At 46.0% G+C, this 15,038-nt stretch overlaps 1 protein-coding gene across 14 annotated transcripts in view; it reads left to right on the top strand.

Moving 5' to 3' along the window:
* Nucleotides 1-15,038, top strand: part of klc1a (kinesin light chain 1a) — a 40,390-nt gene that overhangs the window by 15,340 nt on the left and 10,012 nt on the right. For 4 of the 14 annotated variants that reach the window (XM_088924883.1, XM_088924888.1, XM_088924881.1 and 1 more), the window contains exons 7-14: nucleotides 13-114; nucleotides 1,412-1,585; nucleotides 2,510-2,609; nucleotides 3,170-3,222; nucleotides 3,889-3,956; nucleotides 4,439-4,547; nucleotides 5,946-6,107; nucleotides 13,576-13,706. In XM_088924883.1, coding sequence (XP_088781009.1) covers nucleotides 13-114; nucleotides 1,412-1,585; nucleotides 2,510-2,609; nucleotides 3,170-3,222; nucleotides 3,889-3,956; nucleotides 4,439-4,547; nucleotides 5,946-6,107; nucleotides 13,576-13,706 — 899 coding nt within the window. Of the gene's footprint in view, nucleotides 1-12; nucleotides 115-1,411; nucleotides 1,586-2,509; nucleotides 2,610-3,169; nucleotides 3,223-3,888; nucleotides 3,957-4,438; nucleotides 4,548-5,945; nucleotides 6,548-10,462; nucleotides 11,412-13,575; nucleotides 13,707-15,038 lie in introns of those variants that run through there. The other 10 variants (XM_088924884.1, XM_088924882.1, XM_088924886.1 and 7 more) reach the window with 4 other exon arrangements.

Below are 15,038 nucleotides of genomic sequence, written 5' to 3' on the forward strand. Positions count from 1 at the left end.
TGGGCTAACCAGGTGGCAGCGACGCTGAACAACCTGGCTGTGCTTTATGGGAAGAGAGGAAAGTACAAGGAAGCCGAGCCCCTGTGCAAGAGAGCTCTGGAGATCCGAGAGAAGGTGGGTCTGATGTCTGCGTGCAGCCCTCTGCCTGCTTTCCTTTCCTGGGTTATTATTTTCATCACAGCCTTTTTTTAAAAACTTTTCATCTTTAGACCGAAGTTTAGTTGAAGGGGGATCGGAGACGGTCTAAAATGGTTTTCCTAGATAATCCTATAATAATAGAGTCGTCCGAGGGGCTGCAGGACTGTAGCGCACTAGAACGGTTCCAGGGAAGGCATTTTTCACTGGCCGTGGAGCTTCAACGGTTCAGGAGGAGGAGCTGTCAATCTGTAAACTCATCTGCTCAGCCACAAGGGTTACGGCTGTTTTTTTGAATGCCCGTTCGGGAAGAGAAACAGAATTTTAAGAAACCACCTCGCAACTTGTTTACTTTGTTATTAAAGACAGCCAAAAAAATGTGGAAATAAGATTAAATAGGGTAAATATGTAGTGAAGTTCTTGCCCTACTTCCGCTATGTGTTTTGGATAACCAGAGTGTGGTTTCAAACCCCAGGCATGTTTAGTCTTGCTGTGGAAGGCTTAAGGACTCTCTTAAGTAATAGTATCTGGTCTTTTCAGATTTGGTGTGATAAGGCTCTCAAAAGCCAGAAGGGATTTAAAACCAGGTTTGAGTGACCTTGGCGTTATTTACTGTTCCTTCAGAATAAGGAAGCTTTTCTGCTTTCTGCTACCTGTAACCCAGCCATAGCAGGACAGAATAGGGGAATTCACTACAGCCCCACTCTTAACTCAGACCTTACTGAGGGTCTCCCACCCATGAGTGGATTACTCTGTCCAGTGTGTTCTATACATGATGCTGTGATAGACTGTGTTTCAGAGTCCTTGGAAGGTACTCAGTTAGAATCTGGGACTTATTTTTCCAGTCCCATTTTGCTTGTGTTTCTTGTCTCGGTTGCTTACACTGTGTTTGGCAGTGATTAACATCTGTGTTTGTACCATGGCATTATTCAGATGTTTTCTATTCAGTCGAGATTCATAACTCATAACCTGTCAGTTTTATGGATTGTGGCTGTTTTGCACTACAGTTCTGGTCAAAACAGACACATTATCAAAATTAAAAAAAAAAATAAAAGAAGAAGAAGACTGACTATATGGTAACACAAATTAAAGCAGTCATCATGTTTCCGATCACCAGGAGCCTTGTCTGTGAGCGAGGGTTTTAGTCTTTAAAGTTTTGCATTACTGTGGTCTCTGTGATACTGTGTCCTGTGTACCTGCTTAGTTCGTCGGTCTGATACTGATGCTGGGGAACATGAGGTCTGACCCAAGAGTGTCTCCACCCCTCCCCCCGCAGGTCCTGGGTAAAGACCACCCTGACGTGGCCAAGCAGCTGAATAACCTGGCGCTGCTGTGCCAGAACCAGAGCAAGTACGAGGAGGTGGAGTACTACTACCAGCGCGCCCTGGAGATCTACCAGACCAAGCTGGGCCCCGACGACCCCAACGTGGCCAAGACCAAGAACAACCTGGTGAGGGCCGGAGCACGGGCGCGACGAGAGAGGGGGGCACTCGGGCTTTAAAGGGGCTCCCTGGTTTCTCTTGCTGTCCAAGTTAGGGATCTATAATCCTGCAGGGCCTACCGCTGTTCCTTCCGGTTAGACTCTCAACAACATCAACGGCTCAACTATTGGAACACTTAGTACAATTAACACCTATTCTAGGTCATTGACTGCTTAAGGCTGCCTGTGAAACCCCACCTGTTTTACCCTACATGCAGTTTTCTAATTGGGTAAACAAGGTTTGCAGACTTTGCCTGGCAGTAAAGGTTGCCTTTTGAAGGTATCTGGTGGTGCTCTGTTATGGTAAAGCCTGTTCAATGGAAAGTTTTCAGCACTGGGCATCATCCAGACTGGAAACCCATGATTACAAATAATCCCGAGTTTATAACTCTAAGGTGTTCGCAACGGGTTCTGAGCGCCTATCCAGCTCTGCAGTCGTGAAGCTCCAGAGCACAAAAAGGAGCTGGTAAGTAACAGAAACCCTCCTTACAGAGAGGTTTGTGAGTCTCCAGCTCAAAGAGTACAGCTGCAGTGCTGCCCCCGGGCAGCCTTCTGCAGGGCTTGGCCTCTCCTGGTACCAGCAGAGCCTCCATCAGCCTTGGGATGAAGTGCTGACGCAGTGTGCCGCAGTGTGTCGCTGAGAGCTGCCAGCTGCGTAGACGACAGCTCAACATCAGTCCATGCAGCTTTTCTGGTGTATTTAACCTTAAAACCTCACAGGGCCAGTTTTTTGACATTTTGCGGTTTTGGATTAAGGCCTCAAAAGTCTAAATAGCAGGTTATAACACGGTAGAATGAAGCCACTCACTGATAGGGCCGTAGTTCAGTTAGCTTGCTTTTGCATTCAGGTTGTTTTTTCAGTAAATTCACATTGTGCATTGGCTCTTCTTACAGGCATCCTGTTACCTAAAGCAGGGGAAGTACAAGCAGGCGGAAACGCTGTACAAAGAGATCCTCACTCGAGCCCACGAGAGGGAGTTCGGCTCAGTGGATGGTAAGATGCTTTATTACGAGAAGAGAAGAGCAGTCGGTAGAGAATATAATGAACGGTGTTGCATGGATGCAGAAGTTACATCTGTGTGTACGTGATGTATAATAATGCTAGTGATTTAAACAACTAACTGTAAAGACCCATTGCATTGTGAAACAGTGATGCAAAAATGAGGAACACATTTCTGTGGCTCTGCGTTACAAAATACAGCTCAGCAGCACAGTTCAGCAGAAGAGGATATGCTATGTGCACTAACTTCTGTAATGCCCTTGGGTGAATAATGTCTGTTTGCTTGTGTTCCGCATGGTCCTGTTTTTATTTGTATTAAATTTCCATTCTCCTTGGACCACAGTTTTCATGATATGTTTGTTTGAAAAGTCCACCTGGCATTATAAGCCCCCCTGTAGCAATAACAGCTTTAGAAAACTGCTTCAGAGGCACCCGAATAGCAAACAGCGCTTTTCCTGTCTGCGAGGAGGAGATGTCACTGACAGGTGCCTTAGGCTGCGTGTGAGAGGCATGCTTTGTGAGGAGCTGTGAAAATGTGCTGTTTGTGTTTGCAGATGAGAACAAGCCCATATGGATGCATGCAGAGGAGAGAGAGGAGCAGAGTAAGGTAGGTGTGCCGTGCGGTTCTCCAAATAGGCCAGCTCCAGTCTCCTGGGGTGTACAGAAGCCATCTTCTTTTGGAGATACTGCAGTTTGCAATGCTTCTGGAAATAAGTAAATCCTGTCGTTGTGTTATGTGGCTGTAAAGCAGTGATTTGCTGTCCGCTTTCTACAGCTTTAAGGGCATCTTTCAGGGGATGTTTTGTGCAAAATGTTACTCACATCATTCCTGGTTCAAACTTTACTTAGAACTTTACTTTACTTAGTAATGAGCTAAAGAACACTTAGTTGTTCGTTCCCTTGAACACAGCCACACCTTCAAGGCTTGGTGTGCCGTCACTAGCAGCTTGCAATGAGCGTGGGGGAAAATGGGCACGTGATTCCGGTTTCTGGGAAAAGCCGTGAACTCTGGACATGGCACAACTGCCGGTTTTCCGTGTCGGATAGATTTCAAGCCGGCTAGCATCGCCAAACCCGAAAAGACCTCGCATGTTCAAGCTTGGGAATTGTACTTCAGCAGATTCTGATTTACCGCCTCGTGGGCTTCAGGCTGAGCCCTGGTTTAGCCAGCGAAGAGTCGCAGTCCTGGCTCCGCCTTCCCTCTAAACCCTCGCCTGTCCTGATGATGCTGTGAATGCTGGAAGAAGTAAACAGCAGCCGTTTTGTTTCCCAGGGAAAGCAGAAGGATGGGGCTTCCTTTGGGGAGTATGGCGGCTGGTACAAGGCGTGCAAAGTGGACAGGTCAGTGTTCTGAAGCAGCTGTGCCTTTTATACAGGTAAAGCCCTGGAATACTTTACCAGTTACAAACACCAACAATATTCTGGGTGGAGTCATCATTTTTCTTATTTGTGTTGCAGTAAAAAATGCAATTGGCAGTCGGCTAATGTTACGTTTCCGCTCATATTTTATGGAATAAAGGACTCAGGATGAGAAGTTACAGAGGAGCCGGATGAGGTTTCTCCTACAATATTTTGCACTTTTTTTCCCCACAATGGCATGTCTGGTTGTTGCCCTCCAGGAAATAATTTAGTGCTAGAGAGGAGAAGGTGCTTGCCGCCTTCTTTTTTTTTTTCCTGCTGTGATGAAAGAAACCTACTGATTTACTTTGTAAAATTATGTGTTTAAAACCCCCTCCATGTAAACAGACAGCAGGTTACACGCTGGCGGTTGCGGGGTGAATTCTGCTCTGCTCTTTGTCCACTTTGACCTCTCTCTCACCCAGCCCGACCGTGACGACCACTCTGAAGAACCTGGGGGCGCTGTACAAACGCCAGGGCAAGTATGAAGCGGCGGAAACGTTGGAGGAAGCGGCCATGCGCTCTCGAAAGCAGGCACGTCCAGTACGATATGTCAGCGCTCCACGGCTCTCTGGGTCTTTAGGCCCAGTGATGCCTTCCTGTGATAGGATTATTTCTGTCTGCTTAAGATGAGGGGAAATTCTTTAAGCTTTAGATTCTGGGAATTTCATTTTAACTTGAGGAAAAAAAACGAGCAAGATGGTTAAAAAGCACTTGTTTTAATTGAGAGGTATGCCGAAGGGATTGCCGCGCAAACTGGAGAATAAGAAACGATGCGTTCTGGGAAGCTGCTGTATGGCCTAGAGCTAATGGTCTCCACGTTTCTCAGATCAGTCAGGACCGTGGCAGTGAGAAGCACTGTTTTTCTCCACACAGCCGAGCAGCAGATATGCTTGAGTGCCTCTGTATGAAAAATGCATTTAGATTTGTGGAATTTAAGAGTCTGGACTGTAAAATTGACAAACCAGGCGCCACATGTAACCATAAAGGTAGTGCCAGTGTTTTATGGCCTGAGACGGTGATTTCCTTACCTGTGGGGGAAAAAAATAAGAGATTAAGATCTAATTTTGGAAGAACAAATCCTGTTTTTTTAGTGACAGGAGAATATTCAGCCACACCATGGGTGATAGTTTGTTTCATGTTGGGCATCACGTGAAAGTCCTGATGAATGCCGGACAGTGTAGTCGCAGAATAGTGCAGAAAGCAGCCATGTGTGCCAGCCTCTTCTCTGTTATCTTGCACTAAAAGCAGTGTGCTTCTCTTAGGGCTCTCAGCATCTGCACAGCAAGCCTGAGACTCAAACCAGGCCTTAATTCTGTCATAACAGCATGCAGCATTCCTCCCTTGCACACTGGGATAAACTGGCACAGACGTAAATGAGCTGGAAAAGCAGGAAGAGTGTGGGAGCACAGTAGGAGCCAGTGGAACGCTATTCACTGCAGGAATCTTTTCTGTCGCTAATTGAGCAGAGCTGCTCCTGCACTCTTCAAGAGACAACCCCTCCTGTTCCAGCTCTTCATTCTCCTCCAAACCAGCGGCGCCCCTGCTTGTTTTCTCCTTTTCCCAGAATCCATAGCTTTCATTGTACTGATTGCTGCACAAATGTGTGAATTTACTTTTAGCTCAAAGCTGTTTGTTGCCGTTAATCCTTCATGTGTGAGTGCTACTGGGCAAATCTGAGACTTTGAACGCCTGAATCAAACTGACCGCCAATACATCCTCTGTGATGTTATAACTCTCCTTCCTGCACAGTTGCTTCACTCCTGCTATCTATAACAACAGAAGACACAGACAAAGTCACAGCTGAAGCTCTTGACAGCTCTCAGCGCTTAGATCTGGCAGTGGAGTCACGATGGCAGTCTTCGCAGGGTCGCTGCTGGGCACAAACATGCTCGTGGCCTCATGCGTCTGTGCCTGCCTGCCTGTGTTTAGGGCCTGGACACTGCGCAGAAGCAGCGCGTGGCCGAGGTGCTGAACGACCCCGAGTCACTGGAGAAGCAGCGCAGCCGCGAGAGCCTGAACTCGGACGTGGTGAAGTACGAGAGCGGGCCGGACGGGGGCGAGGAAGTGAGTATGAGCGTTGAGTGGAACGGGGTAAGTACAGTACACACAGCCCAGTCGCCCGCAGCGGCCCTCCTTCAGGGCAGACCCGCTGTATCCTCTCCGCTCCTGCGCAAACCACGCTTAGACAACAGACCCGGCTCCTCTTTGCTCTTCTTCAGCCGTGTTCACCTCGACTGCTCCTGGGGAGACCGTAATCTGTCAACCCAGTCCTTGAACCCGAGCAGAACGTTTCCTGCAGGAAGAAAAAAGCCTTTTGGTTTTAACAAATATATTAACCAAGCGATTTGTGGCCAGAATCTGTGGTTTCCGCAGTGTGGGCAGGATATGGCACTGTAGCAGATGCGTTGGGACAGTGCAGTTTATTTAACTTGCCTGTCACATCCCTCCTCCCGTTTAACCAGGGGCACATCGTGTGTTGTGGGTGACTTCACGTGAAGGAACTGTGTCAAGGGCAGCCGTAGCTGTGCGTGTGTGAGCTTGAGAGCAGGTTAGCTCCAGTACAAGAGCTGACACAGTCCTTTCTGTGAAGATCAGCGCGTACCTGCTAGAGTCTGGTAACACTCTAATGCTGATTGAGTGTCCAGGTGTAGGGTCACTAACATCTCTAACAGCAGCTGCAGCATGTAGCAGTATCATCACTCAGTAACACTGGTGCACTAAAGGGCCTCTTCTCTGCTCTGTTTGTTTGTTTGTTTTTGTGCATTTTTTTATTTCTCTTTCAACTTGATTTCTTGAGCCTAAATAGTGTTAAAAATGTCAAGTTCCAAATACTGAGTCTTGTGACATAATGTTTAAGGCGATGCGGTTTTTCTTTGAGAGCTGTTTTTGACGGTGATGGAGATGGATTGACCCTGCTATCCTGGATAGTTGTCCTATGCTTTGGGTCGAAAACAGACGTACTGTTCGCTCATCTTGTTCTTTTACACACGAGGAGTATCGGCCGTGCTGTGGAATTGTCAGAAAGGGTTGATCTGTCATCTCGTTTCCTGATGTTGTGTTATTTGGCTGCCACACCCGGCATCCTCGATGTGTGCCGTGGCTCTAAGTAGCATCTGGAGTAAACATACACTGAGATCCCTGTCACAGGGGCAGCAGACCTCCGTCATGTTTCGGCTTATACCAAAGTATAAAAAAGTGCAGTGGTGGCTGCTGTCAGAGCACGTGCTCAGAGGACACAGGGAGCTGCAGAGTAGTAAGATAAAGGTAGTCTCTTTTCTTTTTTTTATTATTAATTCCGAAGCAGAGACAAAGCCACAAAAGTGCATTCGAAGGGCACATTAAAACAGTGTCCACCTGTGCTGTCAATCCAGAGTAAGAGGTCAGGTAGCACAGTTCCCAGGACTCATTCCTGCATTTGGATTTTCACTGTTGTCATTCATGTGGCTCAAAAAAAAGACAAGACCGGTGTTTGTTTCAAAATATTTTATCTGCTTTATTTAAAAAAAAAACAACTACTAAAAGGGTGAAATTTTATGGGTTGTGAGATTGTTCTGATTGATGATCTCCTTGAATAGGATCAAATGTAAAACTGTCACCTGCATGTGTTATCTGAGAAGCAGGCAGGTATATGTTAATGGAGTCTTTAGTCTGAGCTATAGAACACGCGTGTCTATAATGGATTGTCAGGCCGTGTCCAAAGAAATAGAGCGTCTGATCTCCACCTGGAGGTGCTAATTGAATACTTTTACTGCAGGACACATTTAGACAGGACAGGCTTTTAACGCTTCCCGAAGCTGAATCAAGTTGAAATGTAAAGCAGACTTAACATTTTGCCTTTGCTTAATTAACAGTTTTGTGAATTACTTAAGCACTCCAAGGGGCCCAGATGTTGTCGGCATTAACAATTTAAGCAGACTCCTCCCGGTCCAGTGAGTAACTGTCTTGTGAATTACCACTCCTGTTGCCTCTTTATTGGACAAGGGTGAGTCTGGGCACGGACGTCCAAAGTGAAGTATGAAATAAAAAGACAAATGGCAAAAAATGAGAGCAACTGCAAGTGCATTTTAAAGCTAAACAGATGAAAAGGGGTGTATTTTTTTCTAGTGTTGTTGAGGAGTCTAGAAATGTCACCATCATAACTAAGTGGGCCAAGTAGAATTAGTATTGGATTAGCAAATGTCTAGTGCTTTAATGTCTTTGTATTTAGCTTTAAAAACCTACCAGAACCTCAGTGCTTGCTGGCAGTGCTGTCTCCAGCCTTCATATCACAGCATTTCTTCACCAAGCTTGTTAGTTTAGACCCATGATGACATTTGTAGGTGCTTGTTTAACATTAGGATGTAGGATGCATAATTATACCAGAGCAATTCATAGTAGTGGTTTGGCTTCTTAGAGCTGAAGTGTGTATTTAGTCATTAGATTGTAGATGGTACTTTTGCCTGTGATGCTGAGTGCCACAGCCATTACTTCAGGTACTGTGTTGCCCTGCCCTGCTCAGAACTGTTCTGTTGCCCGGCAACAGCAGCCTCTGATTCAGCTCCTCGGCAACCAATCAGCATCTCTTGTGCCGATTCTTCCCTCTGCCCTGTCTGTGGTAACCCAGATGCACACACATGGGAACTGTGTACTGTACACCTGGATGTTGCTGTGTTTCTTTGAGCATGCTGATGTGCTTTCACATACTAAATTCTCTCTCTCTCTCTCTCTCTCTCTCTCTCTCTCTCTCTCTCTCTCTCTCTCTCTCTCTCTCTGATAACTGTATGTGAACAATTTGGTTGTGTTTTGTGTTGATCTGTCTTGAATGTGTAAATACAAAAGAGTAACCAAGAAACAGTATTTCTCAGACGCCTTGATAATTATTTTGACTCAAAGGCATAAAGAAACATTTTTACTTTCTTTAAGCATGATTGTCTGCATCTTCTTTGTGTTTCTTTGCCCGGTTCATTTGATTGGCCAACACCTTGACCCTGGATCATTCTTGTTTTGCATGTTCTGCTTTTACTGAAAGAGTCAGAAGACTAATATTTGTGCCAATCAGCAAAGCGGCAAGGCGGTTGTTACTGCAGTGATAAGGTTCTGGGTGGGGCTCCAGTGCCTTTCCGTGTGGAGTCTGCATGTTCTCCTCATGTTTGTTGATTGGGGTATTCCAGTTTCTCCTGCCTCCAATAGGCATGTTGAGAGGTGAATTGGCTCTGCTGCAATGCCTGCACTCTGAGGAGAAAGCATGTGGCCTTTATCTTATTAACCAGGAGATACAGGAAGCAGCTCTGATGCAGGTGCCCATACCCTGAATAATTAGGCAGAGGTTCAAGTATTTGCAGACACCAGTGTAAGATTGAGTTTTAACAGTCACAGTACATCCACGTGAATTATCAGGTTCAGAACGAGAATTCCTAAGCCTCTGCATTGTCAGCCTGGCTCAGTGCTGCTGTCTGAGTGCCATGAAGCGCAGGGTTCCAGGCTCTGCAGTGCAGTACAGCACGCTCAGGATAACCTTGGTGCCAGACAGCGTATGAGCTGCCCTGACCAACAGGCTGTGGGCTAAGCAGGACAGGTTTTAAAAACAGGCCTAAATGCAGAGCTTGTCCAGAATGGATTTTTCCAGAATGGGCTGTGAACATTGAGCACAGTTATGTGTAGGGCTTGCAGCTGTGCCCTGACACTGGGTAAAGGCTAAGATTATAATTATTATAATAATATGTAGCAGTAATAAAAGAGAAGTGCCTGCTTCTTTGACGTTGTTAACTTAATCTAACACCGAGCAAGTTGTGCACAGCATTAGCTTATGAAAAGATAGGAAAACATAAAATATATTTTTTGAGGTGCCTGAATCGCTGGAGCTATGTAACTGCATGTTGTAAAATTGGCTGTTAGGAGTTTCAGCACTTTGCTTCAGTTTTAACTCGCTCCATGTGTTTCGGTGGAAATATTTGTAGTGCCAGTCCGTCTTGACCCTTTATTTAACAGAATTATTAGCAAAGGGAGCATAAAAGCCTTCTTATCCTAAAAGGTGATAGGTACCTTGCTAAAAGCTGTTTGTTAAAAAAAATCCTGGTCTCAGTGCTATGGAGAGCGACCTCCAGAGTTTTTCATCCTAGTCTACAGGGCATCAGTGCAGCACAGCAAGACGTGGCCTGGGGAGGGGACAGGCAGGAAATCAAATTGCACACAGTCCTTGAACAAATGAACAGGAGGAACCTTCAGCTTATTTATCGTCTTCCCTTAAGTCCTGCACTTCTGTTCAGCCTTTGATCGGGTCACACGCTGCCCTGTTTTCCTCCTCCTTTCTGCTTTGCATTCCTTAAAAGAGCCCTGCTTCTAGGTAGGGTAGCATCTCTCGGTGAAAAACTGTTCCTTCAGGATGAAACTGTTGGTTCTGGTGCAGCGGTTTGACTGGGTTTGTTTCTCTCTCTCTCTCTCTCTCTCTCTCCGTCCCTGTTTGGCAGGCCTAGATGCCTTTGTGATTCTAAAACTGTCTTCTGCATGATGGATGCACACCACCTTCCAGCTTAAAGCTCTCTTCCCGGCTCTGGCCTCTGTCTGTTAGCTATTCCTGCGTTTCTCTTGTACAGACTGCCACTCTTTCGCCATTTCAGATACTATCGGAAGCATCAGCTCCTCACAGCAAGCTGTTGCAGCTTTGCCAGGCTCATTGTTTAGAATTCTTACTGGGTGCACGTAGTCCTCGCAGTAGATTACTATGTAATATAACTGGAGGAGTAGCTCTCTCGTTATTTGGTGTGGCATCGAGTTAACTAAAAATTCTAATATAAATGATGAAGTGGCATGATCGTAATCTTCTACAGAGAACTGTTGTATGTGGGGTGATGGGGGCATGGGGGGGGGAAGTGCACCTTTCAGGAAAAGGCTGATTTCTCAGCAGCCAATCAAAATCCATCATGCAGGGCTGTTACCCAGAATCCCCTGCTCACTGATGTATCCTGTCGCCAATCAACGGTTCAAAAAAACTTTCTTAAATCTAAATAGAAAATGATATTCATTTCTACTGTTTAGTGAGTTGCAACTACATGCAGGTGTTTTGTACCAAATTTCACCTAAATATTTAAAGTAGACAGGGTTTAGTATTATCTCAAAGTTCGATTGACTGATTTTGGGGGTGCGCTTTTCCCTACCTCTCACCCTACTCTGTGTTCAGTGTTTGACTCTGTACATTTTTTATATAAACATAGAACGCGTGCATTACTGTGATCTCCAGTGCAGTTCCTGGATTTGGGAGTTTAAAGTAAAAGACAAAACATTTCTTGCCTTGTGAAATATTGCTTATGAGAAATAAAATGTCTTCTCTTGTTCGGCCTCTCCTCCTACTAAACTCTTCCATGTCCTGTGGTTTGTGTATTTGTGTCTTTCTTAACTTCTAATAAAACTCACTCTTACTGACCTGCTTCTGTGCCTGATGTCTCTTTGTGATCTCTGCCTGCTCTACCTGGGTGTTTTGCTGCTCACAGTAAGTCTCAGCGCTGCCATGAAGATGTACTTTGCTGAGTGATCCCCCACCTCTGCACAGCAGTCACAGTGGGGCTGGCTGCCGGCCCTGTGGTAGAGACAGAAAATGCATGGCTGTGTGTTTAAAAGCTTTATTGTCTGAAGCACATTTTTTTTAACATTTAGCATTATAGTCTTACAAAACAATAATGCATTATAGGCTCTTACAATACCAGGTTTTGTGTGATTCCAAAAATCAAAGGCAGTATAGGATGGCAACAATTTTATGTCCTATTATTATGTAGTCTACACAATTATTAATTAAACATACCAGCAGCATTATAGTTAATATAATTATAGTTAATAATATTTCTTAACAAGTAAACTAAATTTCAAATTTCAAGAGCTAGTGGTATACTACATGGCACCCCTGATACAGAACACATGGAACATAAACTCCAGTTTACATCAACAGTTAAAGCTCTGTAGTTAATTCACTGAAGACTTGGCTCACTGAGCAGCATGCAGGGATTACAGCCCCAGTGATCTGGACAATTCACAGATATCGGACTATTCCTGAGTCTTACTGAAGTGTCGTAGATGTCATCGTTTAATCATCTTGATTGCGAAAGTTATTTGCGTCTGTTATGTGGAATGGGTCTGGGGGCTTTCTTAGCCTGGACTTTCAAAGGGAAGGAAAAATACGTTGTGTTAAGTTGGTTTGTATGTTGGGGAAATAAAAAAGCGTGTTTGAAGGGAAATAACGTGCAGGTTGAAAGAGGAGTGTAAACCCACCCACCCACCCACTCTGAGCTGATTGAGAAACCTGTCTGCACTCCCAGCAGCGCCTGGAGCTGGCAGGGCCAGCCTGACCCCTGAAAGACCCCAACCCTTACTGCTTCTCCAGTTTTCTTTTCTGATCGCTACCAGGCAAAGACTTCATGGTTTCGTTACAGTGATGTGTAAAGTGTCAAACGTTCATAAATCCGCAAGCTGACACATTAAACGTAGCTTTCACCCCCCATCGTTTCCTTGAACCAGCCTCTCTCTGTCTTTTTCCCCCTCTGTCCTCTCTCTCCGTCTTTGCTGGAGATCTGTTTGCTGTGGCTGAGAATTGGTTTCTAAGGAGACGAGGTCTGTGCCCTGTATCTCGCTGTCGGCACAGACTTCTGTTTGAAGAAGTTCTGACAGAAGATTGGTGGCCAAGGCTGGATATTGCAATAAGGGATTTGCTGAGCTTTGAACTTGCAATGCTTAGCTTTGCTTTTTGGTAACGGGAAAGCTTTCAAGTGTGATCTCTGTTTGAAAATATAATCATGTCATTGCGAAAGTTAAAACTTTATATCCATGTCCTTAGTCGTTGTGATTAGAATCTGTGCACAGACAGCCCAGTCTGTACTTGAGTATAAAGTTGCTTTATGAGGTGCAGGACAAAATTTTAATTCTTGATTTGTGTTGATTTAATTAATTTATACAACACATATTGCTTTAAGGTATTAATAAGCATGGTTTTCTTTCTGAATGTGGCATGGAAGTCTGAAACTGGAATCCCTGAGAGGTCATAGAGACAAAGAGCAGCTCCTGCATCTGTGCAAATACAGATTGTGCTTGCACACTGTGTTCCCTGAGAGGCTGCTCTCCACCTGCAGACTGCACCGTCACAGACTTGTGCAGTCTACCCCCCGACATGCATGCAAGCAAGCGCAAACACACACGCACACTCCTGCGCACTCTCACACACACTGTCACACATATACTCGCATGCACACTCTTGGGCATATACTCAAACTCTCGCATGAACTCACACTCTTGCACGCTCTTGCAAACATACACGCACACTGTCGCACGTGTACTCGCACGCACTGTCGTAAGTGTACTAGTGCGCATGCTCTCGCACACTGTCATACACGTACTCGCACGCACACACTCGCACACACTGTCACACGTGTACTTGCGTGCACGCTCGCACACACGCACACTCCTGCACACACTTGCATGCAGTCTCTCGCACGCTCACTCTCGCGCATATACTCGCTCAGCGAAGGGAGCTTGTGTCCAGGTTCAGGGCTCGTGCGGGTGCTGTTCTTGGTTTAACCCCTCTGCCCTCTCTCCACAGGACGGTTCGGGCTCTCTCAAGCGCAGCGGCTCCTTCAGCAAGCTGCGCGCCTCCATCAGACGCAGCAGCGAGAAGCTGGTCAGGAAGCTGAAGGGGGGTAGCTCTCGAGACAGTGAGCCCAAGAACCCGGGGTAACTATCTGTGTCCGAGCTGTGCTGGTGCTCTGTGTTTGCCTCGCTGGGCCGTGCTGGTAGTGGGGTACTGCAGCTGCTGCAGGCCTCCTGGTGCTGTTGAGAGAAATCCAGTTGTGTATGTGATGTCATGTATGTATGTTATGCACATGTGCCTGTAATTGAACCGGTTTCACGAAAAGCTAAAGAAACTTAAGTTTTGGGAGCGTTCCAGTGTTGTCCAGCTGATGTACGAGGGCCTGAAAGCAGAGGTTTGAATAAGGCAGCTGGTACCCCATTCCAGGATCAGGGTACTGTCGAAGAGTGCTCTGCAAACTGCACGGCCATTTACTTTGGGCAGAAACAGCCCCTGCCAGGTCCTCGCTGGCTGCAGGCCAGTAACTTGCTCTTCTCTGTCAGCTGTCAGGACAGTGGGCCACTGGCACTAGCCTGCCTTAACACCAAAACCACTTCCCCTGCGGCTCGTTATGCCAGCAGTCCAGTCACAGTAATCTGAGCAGCAGTTGCCACACAGGGATCCTGTTCACCGGTCCAGTTGGCATTGCAGGGGAGCCCTTCATTCCTTAGCTGAGACTCAGAGAGCCTTCGTTGCTCCTTAAAGACGTTCCAGCAAAGCCCTTGAAACAGCTGTGTCTGTTGTTTCTGTGCCGGGTCGTTCTTCTGTTCTGTTTCAGTATTCACACTGCAGCAGTCAAAGCACAGCTGTTGAGGATGGGTGTCTGTGAGACAGGCAATGGATGTTGCTGTGTCCCCATAGTCTTCCCCCCTCCCCAGTAGGCCAGCTGGTCTCTGCTGACTGGGAGTCTACTGAAACACTTGAAGCATCTGAAACAGTTGCTTTTAGTGTCTATGTGCCCTGTGCGAAACACATTGTATTACTGACTCCAGCTTTATTAGTCTAGCTATGTAAATCCTTTGAAATTCTTAAAGTCGCCAAAGTGCTAGGAACGGTGTTGAAAACCTGATTTTGAAAAGAATGCATGTCATGATATTCAGGCATGCATGTTATCCTTGAGTGAACAAGGTTGTTACAATGAGAGATCTTCAGCCTGCAAAATCTTATTAAAGAAATATTTTATTTAGCTGTGCCGCAGGGGTAGTATTTTCTTCTTGTGGCCGAACACTCATATCCGTGTTACAGACACTATTAATAGTTTAAGGAAGGGATGAGTGAGTCATCTTTGTCGAAAGAAATAAGATGCATTTAGCTCCTGCCCAACAATTCCAATAACCTCTGCTTCCCAGGATGCCTTACATAAAACTACTAGGAGCTTAGGCCTCATACAGTGCCCTGCCTCTGTCAGATAGCCAGTGAACAGTGACACCTGGGCT

This window comes from Atractosteus spatula, chromosome 9 (genome assembly GCF_055471065.1).
Source record: "Atractosteus spatula isolate fAtrSpa1 chromosome 9, fAtrSpa1.hap1, whole genome shotgun sequence".
Taxonomy (NCBI): domain Eukaryota; kingdom Metazoa; phylum Chordata; class Actinopteri; order Semionotiformes; family Lepisosteidae; genus Atractosteus; species Atractosteus spatula.